The 15063-nt window shown below is 39.3% G+C and overlaps 2 protein-coding genes across 5 annotated transcripts in view; one reads left to right on the plus strand and one right to left on the minus strand.

Annotated features, from left to right (window-relative positions):
- MOSPD2 (motile sperm domain containing 2) overlaps nucleotides 1-10537 on the minus strand; it is an 85115-nt gene extending 74578 nt beyond the window's left edge. For both annotated transcript variants that reach the window (XM_043896162.1, XM_043896161.1), the window contains exons 1-2: nucleotides 10387-10537; nucleotides 10158-10227 (exon numbers count right to left, since the gene is read on the minus strand). In XM_043896162.1, the coding sequence (XP_043752097.1) occupies nucleotides 10158-10227; nucleotides 10387-10413 (97 nt within the window). In that variant the 5' untranslated portion in view covers nucleotides 10414-10537. The remainder of the gene's footprint in view (nucleotides 1-10157; nucleotides 10228-10386) is intronic.
- Nucleotides 10538-10713: 176 nt separating this feature from the next.
- FANCB (FA complementation group B) overlaps nucleotides 10714-15063 on the plus strand; it is a 115287-nt gene continuing 110937 nt past the window's right edge. For all 3 annotated transcript variants that reach the window (XM_043896171.1, XM_043896170.1, XM_043896167.1), the window contains exon 1: nucleotides 10714-10902. The gene's annotated coding sequence lies outside the window, so the exon portion shown is untranslated. The remainder of the gene's footprint in view (nucleotides 10903-15063) is intronic.

Genomic DNA, 15063 nt, shown 5'->3' on the forward strand with positions numbered 1-15063 from the left:
ACTTTCTATAAACCAGCAACAAAAATCTAGAAAATACATTCTGAAGAGATACTGTTTAAAGCACCACAAAAATAAAACATATAAAATATGTGGAAATAAACTGAATAAAAGTGGGTTAACCTTTATGGACAAAATTATAAATTTTTCCATAAGGAAGAGTTTGGCTGATGGTTTGAAGATTTAACCATTGTTATGTCGTTTCCCAAAATTGATCTTCTGATTTAACACAATTCCACTCAAAATCCCCAGAGAGGTTCTTTTTTTTTGGTGGGGGCGGGATTGCAAAACCATAATAAACTGATTCTAAAATTTATACATAAGAACAAAGGGCCAAGAAGAATCTGAAGAAGTGATTTTCATAAGCAGAAACCAAATGGCCCATAAAGATATGAAGAGATGCTCAATCTCACTTGTACTCAAAGAAATGCAAACTAAAACCACAATAAGATATTTTAACAATGGCATCAGATGGGAAAAAATTAAAAAAACAAAACAAAACACTGCCAGTTTTTAAGGTGTGGAAAAACAAGGACATTCAAAAATTGCTGGTTAAAATAAAAGCAGGTGAAATCACTTTGGAAACTAGTTTGGCATTATCTAGTAAAGTGGACTGAGTATCTATTCTACCACCCACTCAGTTCACAGTTGGCTACAGACTAGAGACGCAGTTTTCAAACTTCTTGGTCTCTGGACCCCTTTTATGCTGAGGGCTCTCCATTCCATCCCAGGCAACAGAATAGGACTTCTCTGGTAGTCCAGTGGTTAACAATCCTCCTTCCAATGCAGGAGACATGGGTTCAATCCCTGCTCTGGGAAGACTGCACATGCAGTGGGGCAACAAAGCCTGTGCACCACAACTACTGAAGCCCATGCGCCCTAGAGCCTGTGCTCTGCAATAAGAACCCCATGCATGGCAACAGAGAGTAGCTTCCACTCACCACAACTAGAGAAAGCCTGCATGCAGTGGCAAAGACCCAGCATAGTCAAAATTAAGTAATAATGTTGTTTAAAGCAGCAGAAGGGGAGTGTGGGGAGAATGGATACATGTATATGAATGCCTGAGACCCTTTGCTGCTCACCTGAAACTATCACATTGTTTGTTAATTGGCTATATCCCAATACCAAAAAAAAACACACAAAAAAAAACCCAGCAGAATACACATTATTTCCAAATGCATATGTAATGTTCTCCAGGACTGACCACATGCTGGGCCACAAGTCCAGTCTTGGTAAATTTAAGAAAACTGAAATCATATCAAGCATCTCTTCCATCACAATGCTACAAGGTTACACAATGCTACAAGCAACCATATAAGAACAACTATAAGAACAACAACTATTAAAAAATATAAACAGGTGGATGCTAAACAACATGGTACTAACCCACCAATGGATCACTGAAGAAATCAAAGAGGAAACCAGAAAATAGCTAGATACAAATGAAAATGAAAGCACAATGATAAAAAACCTATGGAATGCAGCAAAAGCAGTTCTAGGAGGGAAATTCAGAGTAATGCAATTTTACTTCAAGAAACAAGAAAAATCTCAAACAGCCTAAACTTACACCTAAAACAAATACAGAAAGAAGAACAAACAAAATCCAAAGTGAGTAGAAGGAAAGAAATCATAAAGATAGGAGCAGAAATAAGTGAAAAATGAAGAAAATAATAGAAAAGGTCAATGAAAACTAAAGCCTGGTTCTTTGAAGAGAAATGCAATTGCTAAACCTTTAGCTAAGCTAAAGAAAAAAATGCAGAGGACTCAAATCAATAAAATTAGAAATGAAGAAGTTACAACTGACACCACAAAAATACAAAGGATCCTGAGACTACCACAAGCAACCATATGCCAATAAAATGGACAACCTGGAAGAAATGGACAGTTTCTTAGAAAGGTACAGTCTCCCAAGACTGAACCAGGAAGAAATAGAAAATATGAACAGATCAATCACCAGCACTGAATTGAAACTAATTTTAAAAAACTCCCAACAAACAAAAGTCCAGGACCTGATGGCTTCACAGGCAAATTCTATCAAACATTTAGATATCCTTCTAAAACTTTTCCAAAAAATTGCAGTGGATGGAAAGCTCCCAAATTCATTCTATGAGGCCATAATCACCCTGATACCAAAATCACAAAGATACAAAATCTTTATGATACCACAAAAAGGAAAATTACAGGCCAATGTCATTGATGAACACAGATGCAAACATCCTCAATAAAATATTAGCAATCTGAATCCAACAATAGATTAAAAGAATCTTACACCAGGATCAAGTGTGAGTTATCCCAGGGATGTAAGAATTTTTCAGTATCTGCAAATCAATCAGTATGATATACTACATCAACAAATTGAAGAATAAAAATCATATAACCATCTCAATAGACTCTGAAAAAGTTTTTGACAATATTCAGCAGCCATTTACAATGAAAAACTCTCCAGAAAGTGGGCATCAAGGGAACCTACCTCAATATAATAAAGACCATATATGACAAACCTATAGCTAACATCATACTCAATGGTGAAAAACTCAAAGCTTTCCCTCTACGATCAGTAACAAGACAAAGATGTCCACTCTCACCACTTTTATTCTAAAGAATTTTGAAAGTCCTAGCTACAGCAATCAGAGAACAAAAAGAAATAAAGGGAATCTAAACTGGAAAAGAAGTTAAACTGTCACTGTTCACATATGACATGATACTATACATAGATGATCCTAAAGATGCTACCAGAAAACTACTAGAACTCAATGAATTTGGTAAAGTTGCAGGTTACAAAATTAATACACAGAAATCTGTTGCATTTCTATACACTAACAACAAAAAATGGAAAAGAGAAATTCAAGACACAATTCCATCTACCATCATCAAAAAGAATAAAATACTTAGGAATAAACCTACCTAAGGAGAGAAGAGATCTGTACTCTGAAAACTGTAAGACAATGAAAGAAACTGAAGAAGACACAGACGGATGGAAAGAAATATCGTATCATGTTCATGGATGGGAAGAATCAGTATCGTGCAACTGACTCTACTACTGAAGGCAATCTACAGATTGCAATCCCCATCAAGTTACCAATGGCATTTTTCACAGAACTAGAACAAAATTTTGTATGGAGACACAGAAGACACCAAACAGCCAAAGCAATCTTGAGAAAGAAAAATAGAACTGGAGGAATCAGGCTCCCTGACTTCAGACTATACTACAAAGCTATAGTCATCAAAACGCTATGGTACTGACACAAAAACAGAAATACAGATCAATGGAACAGGACACAAAGCCTAGAAATAAACGCATGCACCTATGGCCAATTAACCTATGACAAAGGAGGCAAGACTTCACAATGTTGGAAAGGCAATCTCTTCAACAAATGGTGCTAGGAAAATCAGACAGCCACATGTAAAAAAAATGAAATCAGATCATTCTTAAACACAATACACAAAAATAAGCTCAAAATGTATTAAAGACCTAAATGTGAGACCAGACACTATAAAACTCCTAGAGGAAAACATAGGCAGAACCCACTCTGTCATAAAACCCAGCAATATCTTTTTCAATCTGTCTCCCAGAATAATGAAAATAAAAATAAACAAATGGGACCTACTTAAACTCAAAAGCTTTTGCACAGTAAAGGAAACAATTAATAAAACAAAAAGATAACCCAGTTCAGTCAGTTAAGTTGCTCAGTCATCTCACTCTTTGCGACCCCATGGACTGCAGCACGCCAGGCCTCCCTGTCCATCACCAACTCCTAGAGTTTACTCAAACTCAGGTCCATTGAGTTGGTGATGCCATCCAACCATCTCATCCTCTGTCGTCTCCTTCTCATCCCATCTTCAATCTTTTCCAGCATCAGGGTCTTTTCCAATGAGTCAGTTCTTTGAATTGGGTGGCCAAAGTGTTAGAGCTTCAGCATCAGTCCTTCCAATGAATATTCAGGACTGATTTCCTTTAGGATGGACTGGTTTGATCTCCTTGCAGTCCAAGGGACTCTCAAGAGTCTTCTCCAACACCACAGTTCAAAAGCATCTATTCTTCTAACCCAGAGATTAGGAGAAAACATTTGCAAATGATGCGACTGACAAGGGATTAGTCTCCAAAATTTACAAACAGCTCATAATGTTTAACATAATCAAACCAATCCAATCAAAAAATGGGCAAAAGACCTAAAGAGACATTTCTTCAAAGAAGATACACAGATGGCCAAGAGGCACATGAAAAAATGTTCAACATCACTAATTTTTAGAGAAATGGGAATAAAAACTACAATGAGATATCATCTCACACCACTCAAGATGGCTATCATCAAAAAATCCAAACAACAAATGCAAGAGAGGATGTGGTGAGAAGGGAACCTTCCTACGTTGTTGGTAGGAATGTTAAATTTCTACAAGTGATATGGAGAACAGTATGGAGGTTCCTTAAAAAACTAAAAATGGAGCTACCATACCACCCTGAAATCCCACTCCTGGGCATATCCAGAGAAAAACATGATCTGAAAGGATACATGCACCACAATGTTCAAGGCAGCACTGTTTACAATAGCCAAGACATGGAAGGAACCTAAATGTCCACTGACAGAGGCACACACAAAGAAGATGCAACACATATACACAATGGAATATTACCCAGCCATAAAAGAGAGTGAAATAATGCCACTTGTAGCAACATGAATAGACCCAGAGATAGTTGCACTGAGTTATGTCAGACAAGAAGAAATACCCGATGACATCCCTTATATGTGGAATCTAAAAAGAAATGATACAAATGAACTTACTGACAAAACAGAAATAGACTCACAGACTTAGAGAATGAACTTATGGTTGCCAGGGGGGAAAGATGAGGTTAAGGGATGGTCAGGAGTTGGGAATGACAAGTACAAACTGCTCTATTTAAAACGGACAGCCAATAAGGTCCTACCATATAGCACAGGGAACTCTGCTCAGTGCTATGTGGCAGCTTGGGTGAAAGGGGAGTTTGGGGGAAAATGGATACATGTATGTGTATGGATGAGTTTCTCTGCTGTACATCTGAAACTATTACAACATTGTAAATCAACTATACTTCAATATAAAATAATGAGTTTTAAAAAAATAACTGAGGCCTCTAAAGACTTTTTTGTTTCTGTGGGCTGTATTTACTGGTAGTTACTACATTAGGTATCATAACTGAGAAAAAATTTAAATATAATGACACACAAGCACTGTATTCTATCATCTGTCAGAGTAATATCATCACATGCCATGTAACCTCTGGGAAACCCCACTGTATGCTTGCGAGAGAATGCCAGTGAAAAAGGAAAATGATGTCTTAGTGTTATTACGAAAATAGTTTGGACTCTGAAGCTCTCTGAAATTGTCTCAAGAAACGATAGTTCCTAGACCAATTTTGAGAACCACTGCTCTAGACAAAATCTAGGCATCACATGTTTAAGAATGTTTATAGCAGCATTGTATACAGTAGTAAAATCTAGAAAGAACCCCAAATTCATCAATTGGTATTTTCAGTCTGTGAACTGTTGATACACCATGACTGTAAAAAGGAATCAACTACAACAAGAATGACTCTTGAGCAACAGAAGCAAATCATGGAGAAATATATTCAGCTTTTATTTCAAGTTCAAAAAAGAGGTAAACTTAATAAAGCAATGGTGAGGAATACATCACAGGTGGCAAAGCTAATGAAAAGCAAGAGACTGAGTAACAGCAAATGCAGGACCAGCAACTACCGTGTGAATGGCAGGGTCGGGGATACACAGAAAGTTCTGAGTAGTGAATATACGGGTGTTTATTTTATGTTTTATATATTTTGTATGTAAAATATACTTCAAAATTAAGAAATAAGAGACCAACACAAAACAACAGCACTAGAAAAAGTTACTGAATGAAGGACAATTATTTAACGCAACAGCAATGGAAGAAACCACAAAGGAGTGGGTAATTTTGAATACATTCATTCAAAAAAATGAAAAAAAGTCAGAGTGACAAACAAGAAAAGCCCAAACCAATTTTAAAAGCCACACACTAATGAAAAAAAGAATTTTAAACTACAAATGGATATAAATATATGAAGTTTATTCTTACTAGTAATCAAATGCAAATTAAAACCAAGAAAAAAGCATTAAGAAATGATCCTAATCTGCGTAAGGCTGTAGTGACCCTAACACTTTCCTATGTACTGGTGGGAATTAAGCTTGGTGCAATTTATATAGAGGAGAATTAAACACACATGTCAGTGTCCTAAACTATTCACTCTTCAAACCAATAATCCTACTTCTAGACATGACTCTTCAGGAAACAAACTGAACTACTGCACAAAATATTATATTAACAAACAAACAACAACAACAACAACAAAAAACGGGAAAAAATCTAAATGTCCAAAAGAGGCTATTTCAGATAAAAGAAAATTCTCTTTTATTTACAGAACTGAATATTAAGTAATGTTAAATGTTGGTTACCTCCTAATATGGGGAAATAAAATCATGGCAATAAAAAATAGAACACAGAAAATTACATACAGAATGATCTTTTAAGTGTTTGTTTTAATGTACAGAAAAAAGTTTGTTCACTGTTGTAAGAGCTATATCTCTTTATGATAAGTTTATAGGAGATCCTCTGGACAGTTTTTGGTATAACACAAATTTATTTAAATAAATTCACATACTTGTAGAATCAGACAACAAACCTAAAACAATAAAACCCACAAACCTCAGTTGTTTTTCAAACTCACTAAAGTACAAATGTATTGTTTCAGTGGCCATGGTTCGCCACACTATACTCCCAATAATTTTAGTCAGGTGTGCTTACTCTCCTTAAGGATCATCAAAGTGGACTTCCTCTGGCTTCTCAAACATGCCCCATACCCTCTCACTTAAGCATCTCAACCTGGACTATTTGATCCACCTGAATCACATTCGCTATCTGGCTGGCCGAGTTCTAGCATCTTCCAAAGTTCTTGAGAAACACCGCCTTTTCTGAGAAGGTTTTTCCAACTCTGGGCTAACCCAGTCACCCAAATTAGATGTGATTTTTCTTGGTCCTGGACTCCTACAGAAATGATTTTAGCATTCCTATTCCTCTGGGCAGCATTTGCCTTTAGTATTTCTGTCTTAACGCCTTTACTAGATTGTAGTAGTAGTTCAGGAAGGGGCTCTATCTCTAATATTGGCACACTGCTCCCCAGAATTAAACAGGAACTGAATAAATTTTTGTCACAAGAGACTAGTCTCCTGCCCTGGACACAAGAAGGAGGAAGAGAGAATGGGAAAAGTTTCTCATTTGAGACTCAGCATGAAATTTCTCAGAGAAACAATGAGGGATAAAAAGGACAATTAGCAGTGCTACAACAATTATGACCTTCAAATTTGTTCTTTTTGCAGCTACAAATCTATCCATAATTGGTTAACAATTTCTGTGGAAACAAAAACATGCTTGGAATTTCCAAGAACCCACCTCCAAAAGAGCTGTTGGAGTTCAGCCAGTGTGTAAACTGATACACTGCAAATAATATTTTCCTTTAGAAAAAACATGTTTGCTTAAGTCTACCTAAAGCCACTTCTGAAACAAAATAGTTAATGGTGAGAGAAAGGGGAAAATCAAAGAGGAAGGAGGAAAGTGGTTGTTCTCAATACCTAACTTTTATTTTTTTGTTTTTTATTTTTTTAAATTTTTTTTTTCTAACTAACTTTTAAAAAGTAAACTTGAAAGGGAGAACACAGGCAAATCATACAACCCTCTGTGCCAGTTTCCTACTCTACCTATACCCAATGCTCTATTTCACGAAACAACAGAAACTTTAAGGGGAGAAAGTCTCAAGAATTTTTCTTTTCCTTACCAATGCAAGTCTTCAAATTAATTAAATCAGTATTTGCCATGGCTGTGCAGATAACTCATTCACACATACCCAGGTGTGACAAAATCCTCCTTAAACTTAATACCAGACAGTGCTTTACTTTGAAACAACACTGGTCTTTATGAGACATTTTGTGAGGGCTGCTCTTTGCCAGATTTTTGTGGGGGAGAGGAGACAGGACAGCTCTTCATACAGACTTGGACTCATCTTCATATATATATATTTATATTTAAGTGTTGCTATATTCAGTCAATGACTATGTATTGAGAACTATGCTAAGTATATAGAGATGAGTCAGACCCTGCCCTCAAGGCCCACAGGTTGCCCCAGACCCACATTTTGCTGAAGGAAATAAACAATAATAAGTCAACAAATGAACGAGGAAGGTTACAGGTGATAACCATTAGGAAGACAAGACAGGGAGGCCATTTAATAAACAGCAAAGGCCTCTCAGATCCAATTAAACCAAGATGGAGAAGCAGAACTTAGCTATGCTTGGTAGAGTCTTCCAGGCAGAGAAATGGAAAAGTCCCAAGATGGAAACAGACTCAAGTCAGTTTAAAGGGCATAAAAGAAGCTGGTCACACTATTCTGTGGGTCACATTTGTAGGTTATGATGTTAATTTTGTGCATCAGTGTACCAGGGAGTCATAGGTTTTCAACAGAAGTATTCTTTAATGAACTGTTGCTTCAGTAATGTGTATAGAGTGTGTACTAGACTGCAATATATAATACATTTCTTATTGTGGGCAGTGGTGAAATCTGCACTGACCCAGATAAGCAGTAACATGAAGATGGTGTTGCAGGTCACCAAAAATAATTTGAGATTTTTTTTTTTTCCTAAACACAGTAGAATGGTACTAGAGGGTTTCAAACTGGGGAGGGTCATGATCTAACTAGATATGCTGGTGTTGTCGAAAGATTACTACAGTGAATTCAGAAGACCCAGCCCCAACTTAGCTACCAAGGAGTCTGAGCAAATCATTTACTCTCTCCAGAGTTCACTTTCTTCATTGTAAACATGAGAAGGCTGGACGGAGATGACCTTTAAGATTTTATCTGTTACTAAATTCTCCTGGCTATATCCTGCTTCCTCCCTTGGGCCTAAGCAAACAACTATTGGTGAGTACTAGCACATTAGGTCAAGTTCCGGGTTACTTCTTACAATATTATAAACTATACAGCTAAGAATTATGTTTCCATAGAAATCAATTTTAGAATTATCTCTTTACTGGAACCAGCTATCTCATTTGCTAAAAGTGAATTAAATGCTTTTGCAACTCTCTGGTACAAGATTTGGGGTGTGAAGAAAATTGACAGGGAGGGATGAAAAGATTTACTGACCAGGTTATTCGGAACAGATTTATTTGTTCTAGGTCATCAACTGACATACAAGCTAGTGGCATCTAAAGTTGCAGGGAACCCTCAGCACTGAAGTCAGGATGTAGACACTGAACTTCTTTCATGTAACCAAAAAGACTACTGAGGAAAACTACTTACTGAGAGCCTACTATATGCTAACCCCATGCTACACAGTTTGCTATACATATTTTCATTTAATCATCCTCGTTAGTCAAACTTCACAAATATGGAATCAGGGGCTCAGAAAAGACAAGTAAGCTATTAAGAGGCAGGGTCAGGATTGGACTTTAGTCCCTCCTTACAGTAAATTATCCTGCAGGATTTTGAAAATTACTGTACAGGTATTAAATCATCAGTTAAATATTGGACAACTCCAGTTATCTGTGACATGTGGACAGAGAAGTTCACCCAATAAATCAATTTGGGATGCACGGGTACTTTGCTAGGTACATTGTGAGATGAAAAGAACCTGCTCCAGCACAGGGGGGCCTACTTCGCGGGCGCCTGCTGGGTTGTATAAAGGGGAATTAGGCAAACTAACCTAGGGATTCAGATACCCAATTAAGCACACGTGAATAGTATTTCGGCAATTTCCAGGTTCATTATCTCGATTGTTGTTCCTGACAGGTCAGCAGAGGAACGGCGTCACCTGAGCTGAGGGCCTAACAAGTGTCCTGAAAGTTCCATAAACTCGAGATACTCAAAACACGAATTTCCAACTCACATTAACCCTTTAGGAAGCAAGAGACACGTCACTTGCCCAACTGGAGCAGTATCCTTGCCATACTACGGAGAGAAAACCTAGAAAACGTGGAAGGCACGGTCCTCGTGAGGATCGAAATGGTCCCTAACGGCTTCCACAGAGACCCAAACAAACATCTTAGCAAAGTTGGGGCCGCTCATGGCACACCTGCCTCAACACCAAAATCGCGGTACCCACCTGTCACATACTCAGCTTCAAACCTCCGTCGGACCTCAGAGATGAGCTTGGCTTTATTCTGGGCTTGATACTAGAAGAGAGACACGAGGGGACGCTTAGACATTACAGGCATCATCCCACTTCCCCTCAGCCCAGCCCACCTGCACCTGGGCGCGCGGCCCCCTAGCCTCAGAGGCTGCTTCGGGGTCCGGGATGGAGGGGCCCGGCAGTGATGCGGTCAGCTCCTCACCTCAGCGATAGTCGCGGTCGTGGACATGATCAGAGTTGGCGTCGCCCCTTTCCACAGCTGCGGTCCGAATATCTCAGCACTGGGCAAGCTGGCCAGGAGGTAAAGAGAGAAGGGCGGGAGGTGGAGGCGGTCGCGTGACAACGGAAGGAGGGCGGAAGCGTCGCCACGCCGCCCAATCTGGTGCGTCCGCTCGGGTCTGGAGGCGGGACCAGGCCTTCAACCTGGCTTTCCATTCGCTTCGCGTTCGGGCCCCGCCCCCGACGTCCCCTGAACTGCGGACTCTCCCCCGCCAGCCCGCGAATCTCGGGCTCTTCCCTTGCAGAGGTCCGCCCGTGCGAGCTCCGCCTGCCATTCACTTTTACAACATTCCCCGGAGGCCCCGCCTCCTCAGGCTCCCATGGCAACCGAGTTCTGGCCGGTTAGGCAGGCTCCGCCTCCTCTGCGCTGGACGCAGCCTCCGGCCTGGACCTCCCAAGATGCAGCGCGCAGGCGGGAGGTTTGGAGCTGCAGGACACTGTAAGTATTTTTGGCGTTGCTGCTCCGGGGCTGTTGCTATTGTGTTGAGCGAGGGCCTCACGCGTAGAGGTAGGGCTGGCGGCTTGTTCCCTGACCCGATCTTCGCCTAGAGGTAGCGGGGCTGGGCTTGGCTCCCCTAGTCCCGTTATTGCGGAAGAGCGGTTAGGAAGTGGGCATCCCCAGGCCTGTTCACCTCTTTCTCTGGAATGACAACTAGATTATTCCTAGTACTTTCTCTATTTGGGAATTACTTCACTTGCAACTTCCTTCACTTTTGCAGCATCTTTCTCACTTGGAGTGTGAGATACTTAACACAAGATTTAACTTTGAAATCTTTGAAACAGTTATATAAAGTTTAAAGATATAAAGCGTGTTCAGTTCAGTTCAGTCGCTCAGTCGTTTTCGACTCTGCAGCCCCGTGGACTGCAGCACGCCAGGCCTCCCTGTCCATCACCAATTCCTGGAGTTTACTCAAACTCATGTCCATTGAGTCTGTGATGCCATCCAACCATCTCATCCTCTGTCGTTCCCCTCTCCTCCTGCCTTCAATCTTTGTCAGCATCAGGGTCTTTTCCAGTGAGTCAGTTCTTTGCATCAGGAGGCCAAAGGATTGGCGTTCAGCTTCGGCATCAGTCCTTCCAATGAAAATTCAGGACTGATTTCCTTTAGGATTGACTGGTTGAATCTCCTTGTAGTTCAAGGGACTCTCAAGAGTCTTCTCCAACACCACAGTTCAAAAGTATCAATTCTTCGGCGATCAGCTTTCTTTATAGTCCAACTCTTACATCCATACATGACTACTGGAAAAACCATAGCTTTGACAGGACCTCTGTTGGCAAAGTAATATCTCTGCTATTTAATATGCCGTCTAGGTTGGTCATAGCTTTTCTTCCAAGGAGCAATTGTCTTTTAATTACATGGCTGCAGTCACCATCTGCAGTGATTTTGGGGCCCAAGAAAATAAAGTCTCTCACTGTTTCCATTGTTTCCCTATCTATTTGCCATGAAGTGATGGGACCGGATGCCATGATCTTAGTTTTCTGAATGTTTTAAGCCAGCTTTTTCACTCTCCTCTTTCTCTTTCATCAAGAGGCTCTTTAGTTCTTCACTTTCTGCCATAAGGGTGGTGTCATCTGCATATCTGAGGTTATTGATATTTCTCCCAGCAATCTTGATTCCAACTTGTGCTTCATCCAGCCTGGCATTCTGCATGATGTATTAAGATAGTTCTCACCTGGGGCAGTTTTGCCCCCCAGGGGACTTTTTGACCATGTCTGGAGACATTTTTGCTTGTTGCAACAGAAAACTGCAAAGAAATTATAAGAAGAAAAGAACAGTCCCCCATACTCCCACCAGGCATAGTCAAACAGGATGGACACTTGAGCATCTTTTTCCCCAAACTTTTTTTGTATCTTTACTTTTTTATGGGGGAAAATGAACATTGTGTTCATTTTATTTGTAATATTGTATTTGAATATATCCTTGAAACAGTATCTCAAGTATGGCTAAAGTCTCCCCTACTCTGATATCCTTCTTCTCCAGAATAGACAGTCACTGGGATTTGTCATGAATCCTTACACCTTTGCTTTTTCATTTTGGACCAGGCTGCCTACGTTTGAATCCTGTCTCTGTCACTTCCAATCTGCAGGCCTTTGTGAATATCCTTAAATTCCATGTCTCAGTTTCCCCATCTGAGGATAATACTACCTATAGCATAAGGATGTTCTGAGGAAGAAATGCATTAGTCCAAAGTGCTTAGAACAGTGCCTGGCACAGAAAAAGCAGTCAGGGAATGTAGCCATTGTAGGTAAACAAAGTATATCATGCTGTTTTATCATGCTGTTTTATCTGTTTTGATTTTGATGCCTAATATACTACAGTATACATATTTCTGCAACTTTTTTCATTTGATTTTTGAAATCAAGCCACAATGTTGCTGTTTAGTCGCTAAGTCGTGTCTAACTCTTTGCAACCCCTTGGGCTGCAGCACACCAGGCTTCCCTGTCCTTCATTATCTCCCTGAGTTTGCTCAAATTTATGTCCATTGAGTAGGTGGTGCTATCTAACCATCTCATCCTCTGCCTCCCCTTTCTCCTTTTGCCTTCAGTCTTTCCCAGATCAGGATCGTTTCCAGTGAGTCATCTCTTTGCATCAGGTGGCCAAAGTATTGCAGTTTTAGCATCAGTCTTTCCAATGAATGTTCAGGGTTGATTTCCTTTAGGATTGATTGGTTTGATCTCCCTACTGTCCAAGGGACTCTCAAGAGTCTGCTCCAACACCACAATTCGAAAGCATCAGTTCTTTGGTGCTCAGCCTTCTTTATGGTCCAACTGTCATATCCATGCACGACTACTGAAAAAACCATAGCTTTGACGAGATGGACCTTTGTCGGCAAAGTAACATCCCTGCTTTTTAATATGCTGTCTAGGTTTGTCATAGATTTTCTTCCAAGGAGCAAGTGTCTTTTAATTTCACGGCAGCAGTCACCATCCACAGTGATTTTGGAGCTCAAGAAAATAAAATCCGTCACTGCTTTCATTTTTTTCCCCATCTGTTTGCCATGAAGTGATGGGACCAGATGCCATGATCTTAGTTTTTTGAATGTTGAGTTTTAAGCCAGCGTTTTTGCTCTCCTCTTTCACCTTCCATCAAGAGGCTCAATGATACACATATAATTCATTCCTCTTAGCTATAATATGCTATTCCATCCATATCTATTCATTCCCCTATTGGTGGTCATTGAAGTTTTTGCTTTTGGGAAAAAAAAATAGCATGGTGAACATTCCAGAAAAAAGTCTTCATTATTATGTAGGATTATTTCTCTGGGTTCATATCTAGAAATGAAATTTCTAGGTGTATGCATTTCTGTTCACTGCCAGGTTGTCTTCCAAAGTCTCCCTTTAATTAAGTCCTTGTAATTATTTCCTAATTTATGACTCCACCCCCAGTGTCACTTCACTCCCCTGCCTTCAACACTGTCACCAGGATCTTTATTACTCAGAAGTACACTCCTGCGGTTTCTATTTTTGAAATCTTTCAGTGGTTTAACATTCCTTAGAGAAAGTTAGAAGTCCTTAGTATGGCATCAAGAACCTTTAATCTTTCCTGATTCTCTTAGTGGATCACATTCATCCACATTTCAGACACACTAAGTGTTTCTGGGAAAGGGGAGATTTGACTCTGGGCAGGCCTGAACAAGTGACTTTTAGTTATATAGGTAGAAGAAGTTTTAACAGTGAACCTCTTCTGTAGCCAAGTTAATTTACTAGGTAAACAATGTCCTGTATGTTGGAAAAATGATTATCTCTGTGTATTATGCTCATACTATTATTATGCTTAATATTATTAGGTGAAGTTTACAGTTGAGTGTCGTAATTCTACCTTTTTCCCAAAGGTAGAATTCCAAAGACACTTTCCACTGGTCGCAGTCTATCGATTGGTTTCTTAGAGAATTTTATAGCTTTCATATATAAATAATATAGTGCTCTTTTATGATCTTCCTGTACCAGACCTGGTTCTGAAATTTATAATGCCAAATGTATTTATTAACATTTAACAGAAACATTGTTTATTTGTTGGGAGACTGAGAGAGAAGGATGGATAAGGGTGATAATTTGTTGCCTATATTTAGGTTAGCATGTATCATTTTTCTAATATACTCGTACATCTGTTTTCATTTTATGTGTAAAATATACAGTCAACTTTGATGTGTGGTGACACAGAACAGGAAAAGCTCAAATTAACTGCCTAGTATTTTATAAATAATCTGCATCCAAATCTTCCTTCCTGCTTCTTTCTCTCCCCCAGCCTCCTCCAGAGCTGTGACTGAAGGTAACACTTAACTGGTTTGAGTTACCTGTTTTTTTCTGCAGCCACTGTCGTAAGAGTACTAAGTAAAAAGTCAAATGACTAATAGGCTAGAATACTAAGCCTGGTGTCCTGATTTGATTAATCAAGACTTGTTTATATTGGTTTAAGAACCTCTACACTGAACCTTAGTTTCACTTGTTTCCAGATTATTTATATCTTAAAAATGAATATTACCACTTATTCCATAGCTTTAAAGTTCTGTTTTGTGAACATATGCTCAGAACTTTTACCTTTAATGTAGATGTTGCATTAGTATAAAATAAAACATATTCACAGATATGTGAATTCAGT

Source organism: Cervus elaphus, chromosome X (genome assembly GCF_910594005.1).
Source record: "Cervus elaphus chromosome X, mCerEla1.1, whole genome shotgun sequence".
Taxonomy (NCBI): Eukaryota; Metazoa; Chordata; class Mammalia; order Artiodactyla; family Cervidae; genus Cervus; species Cervus elaphus.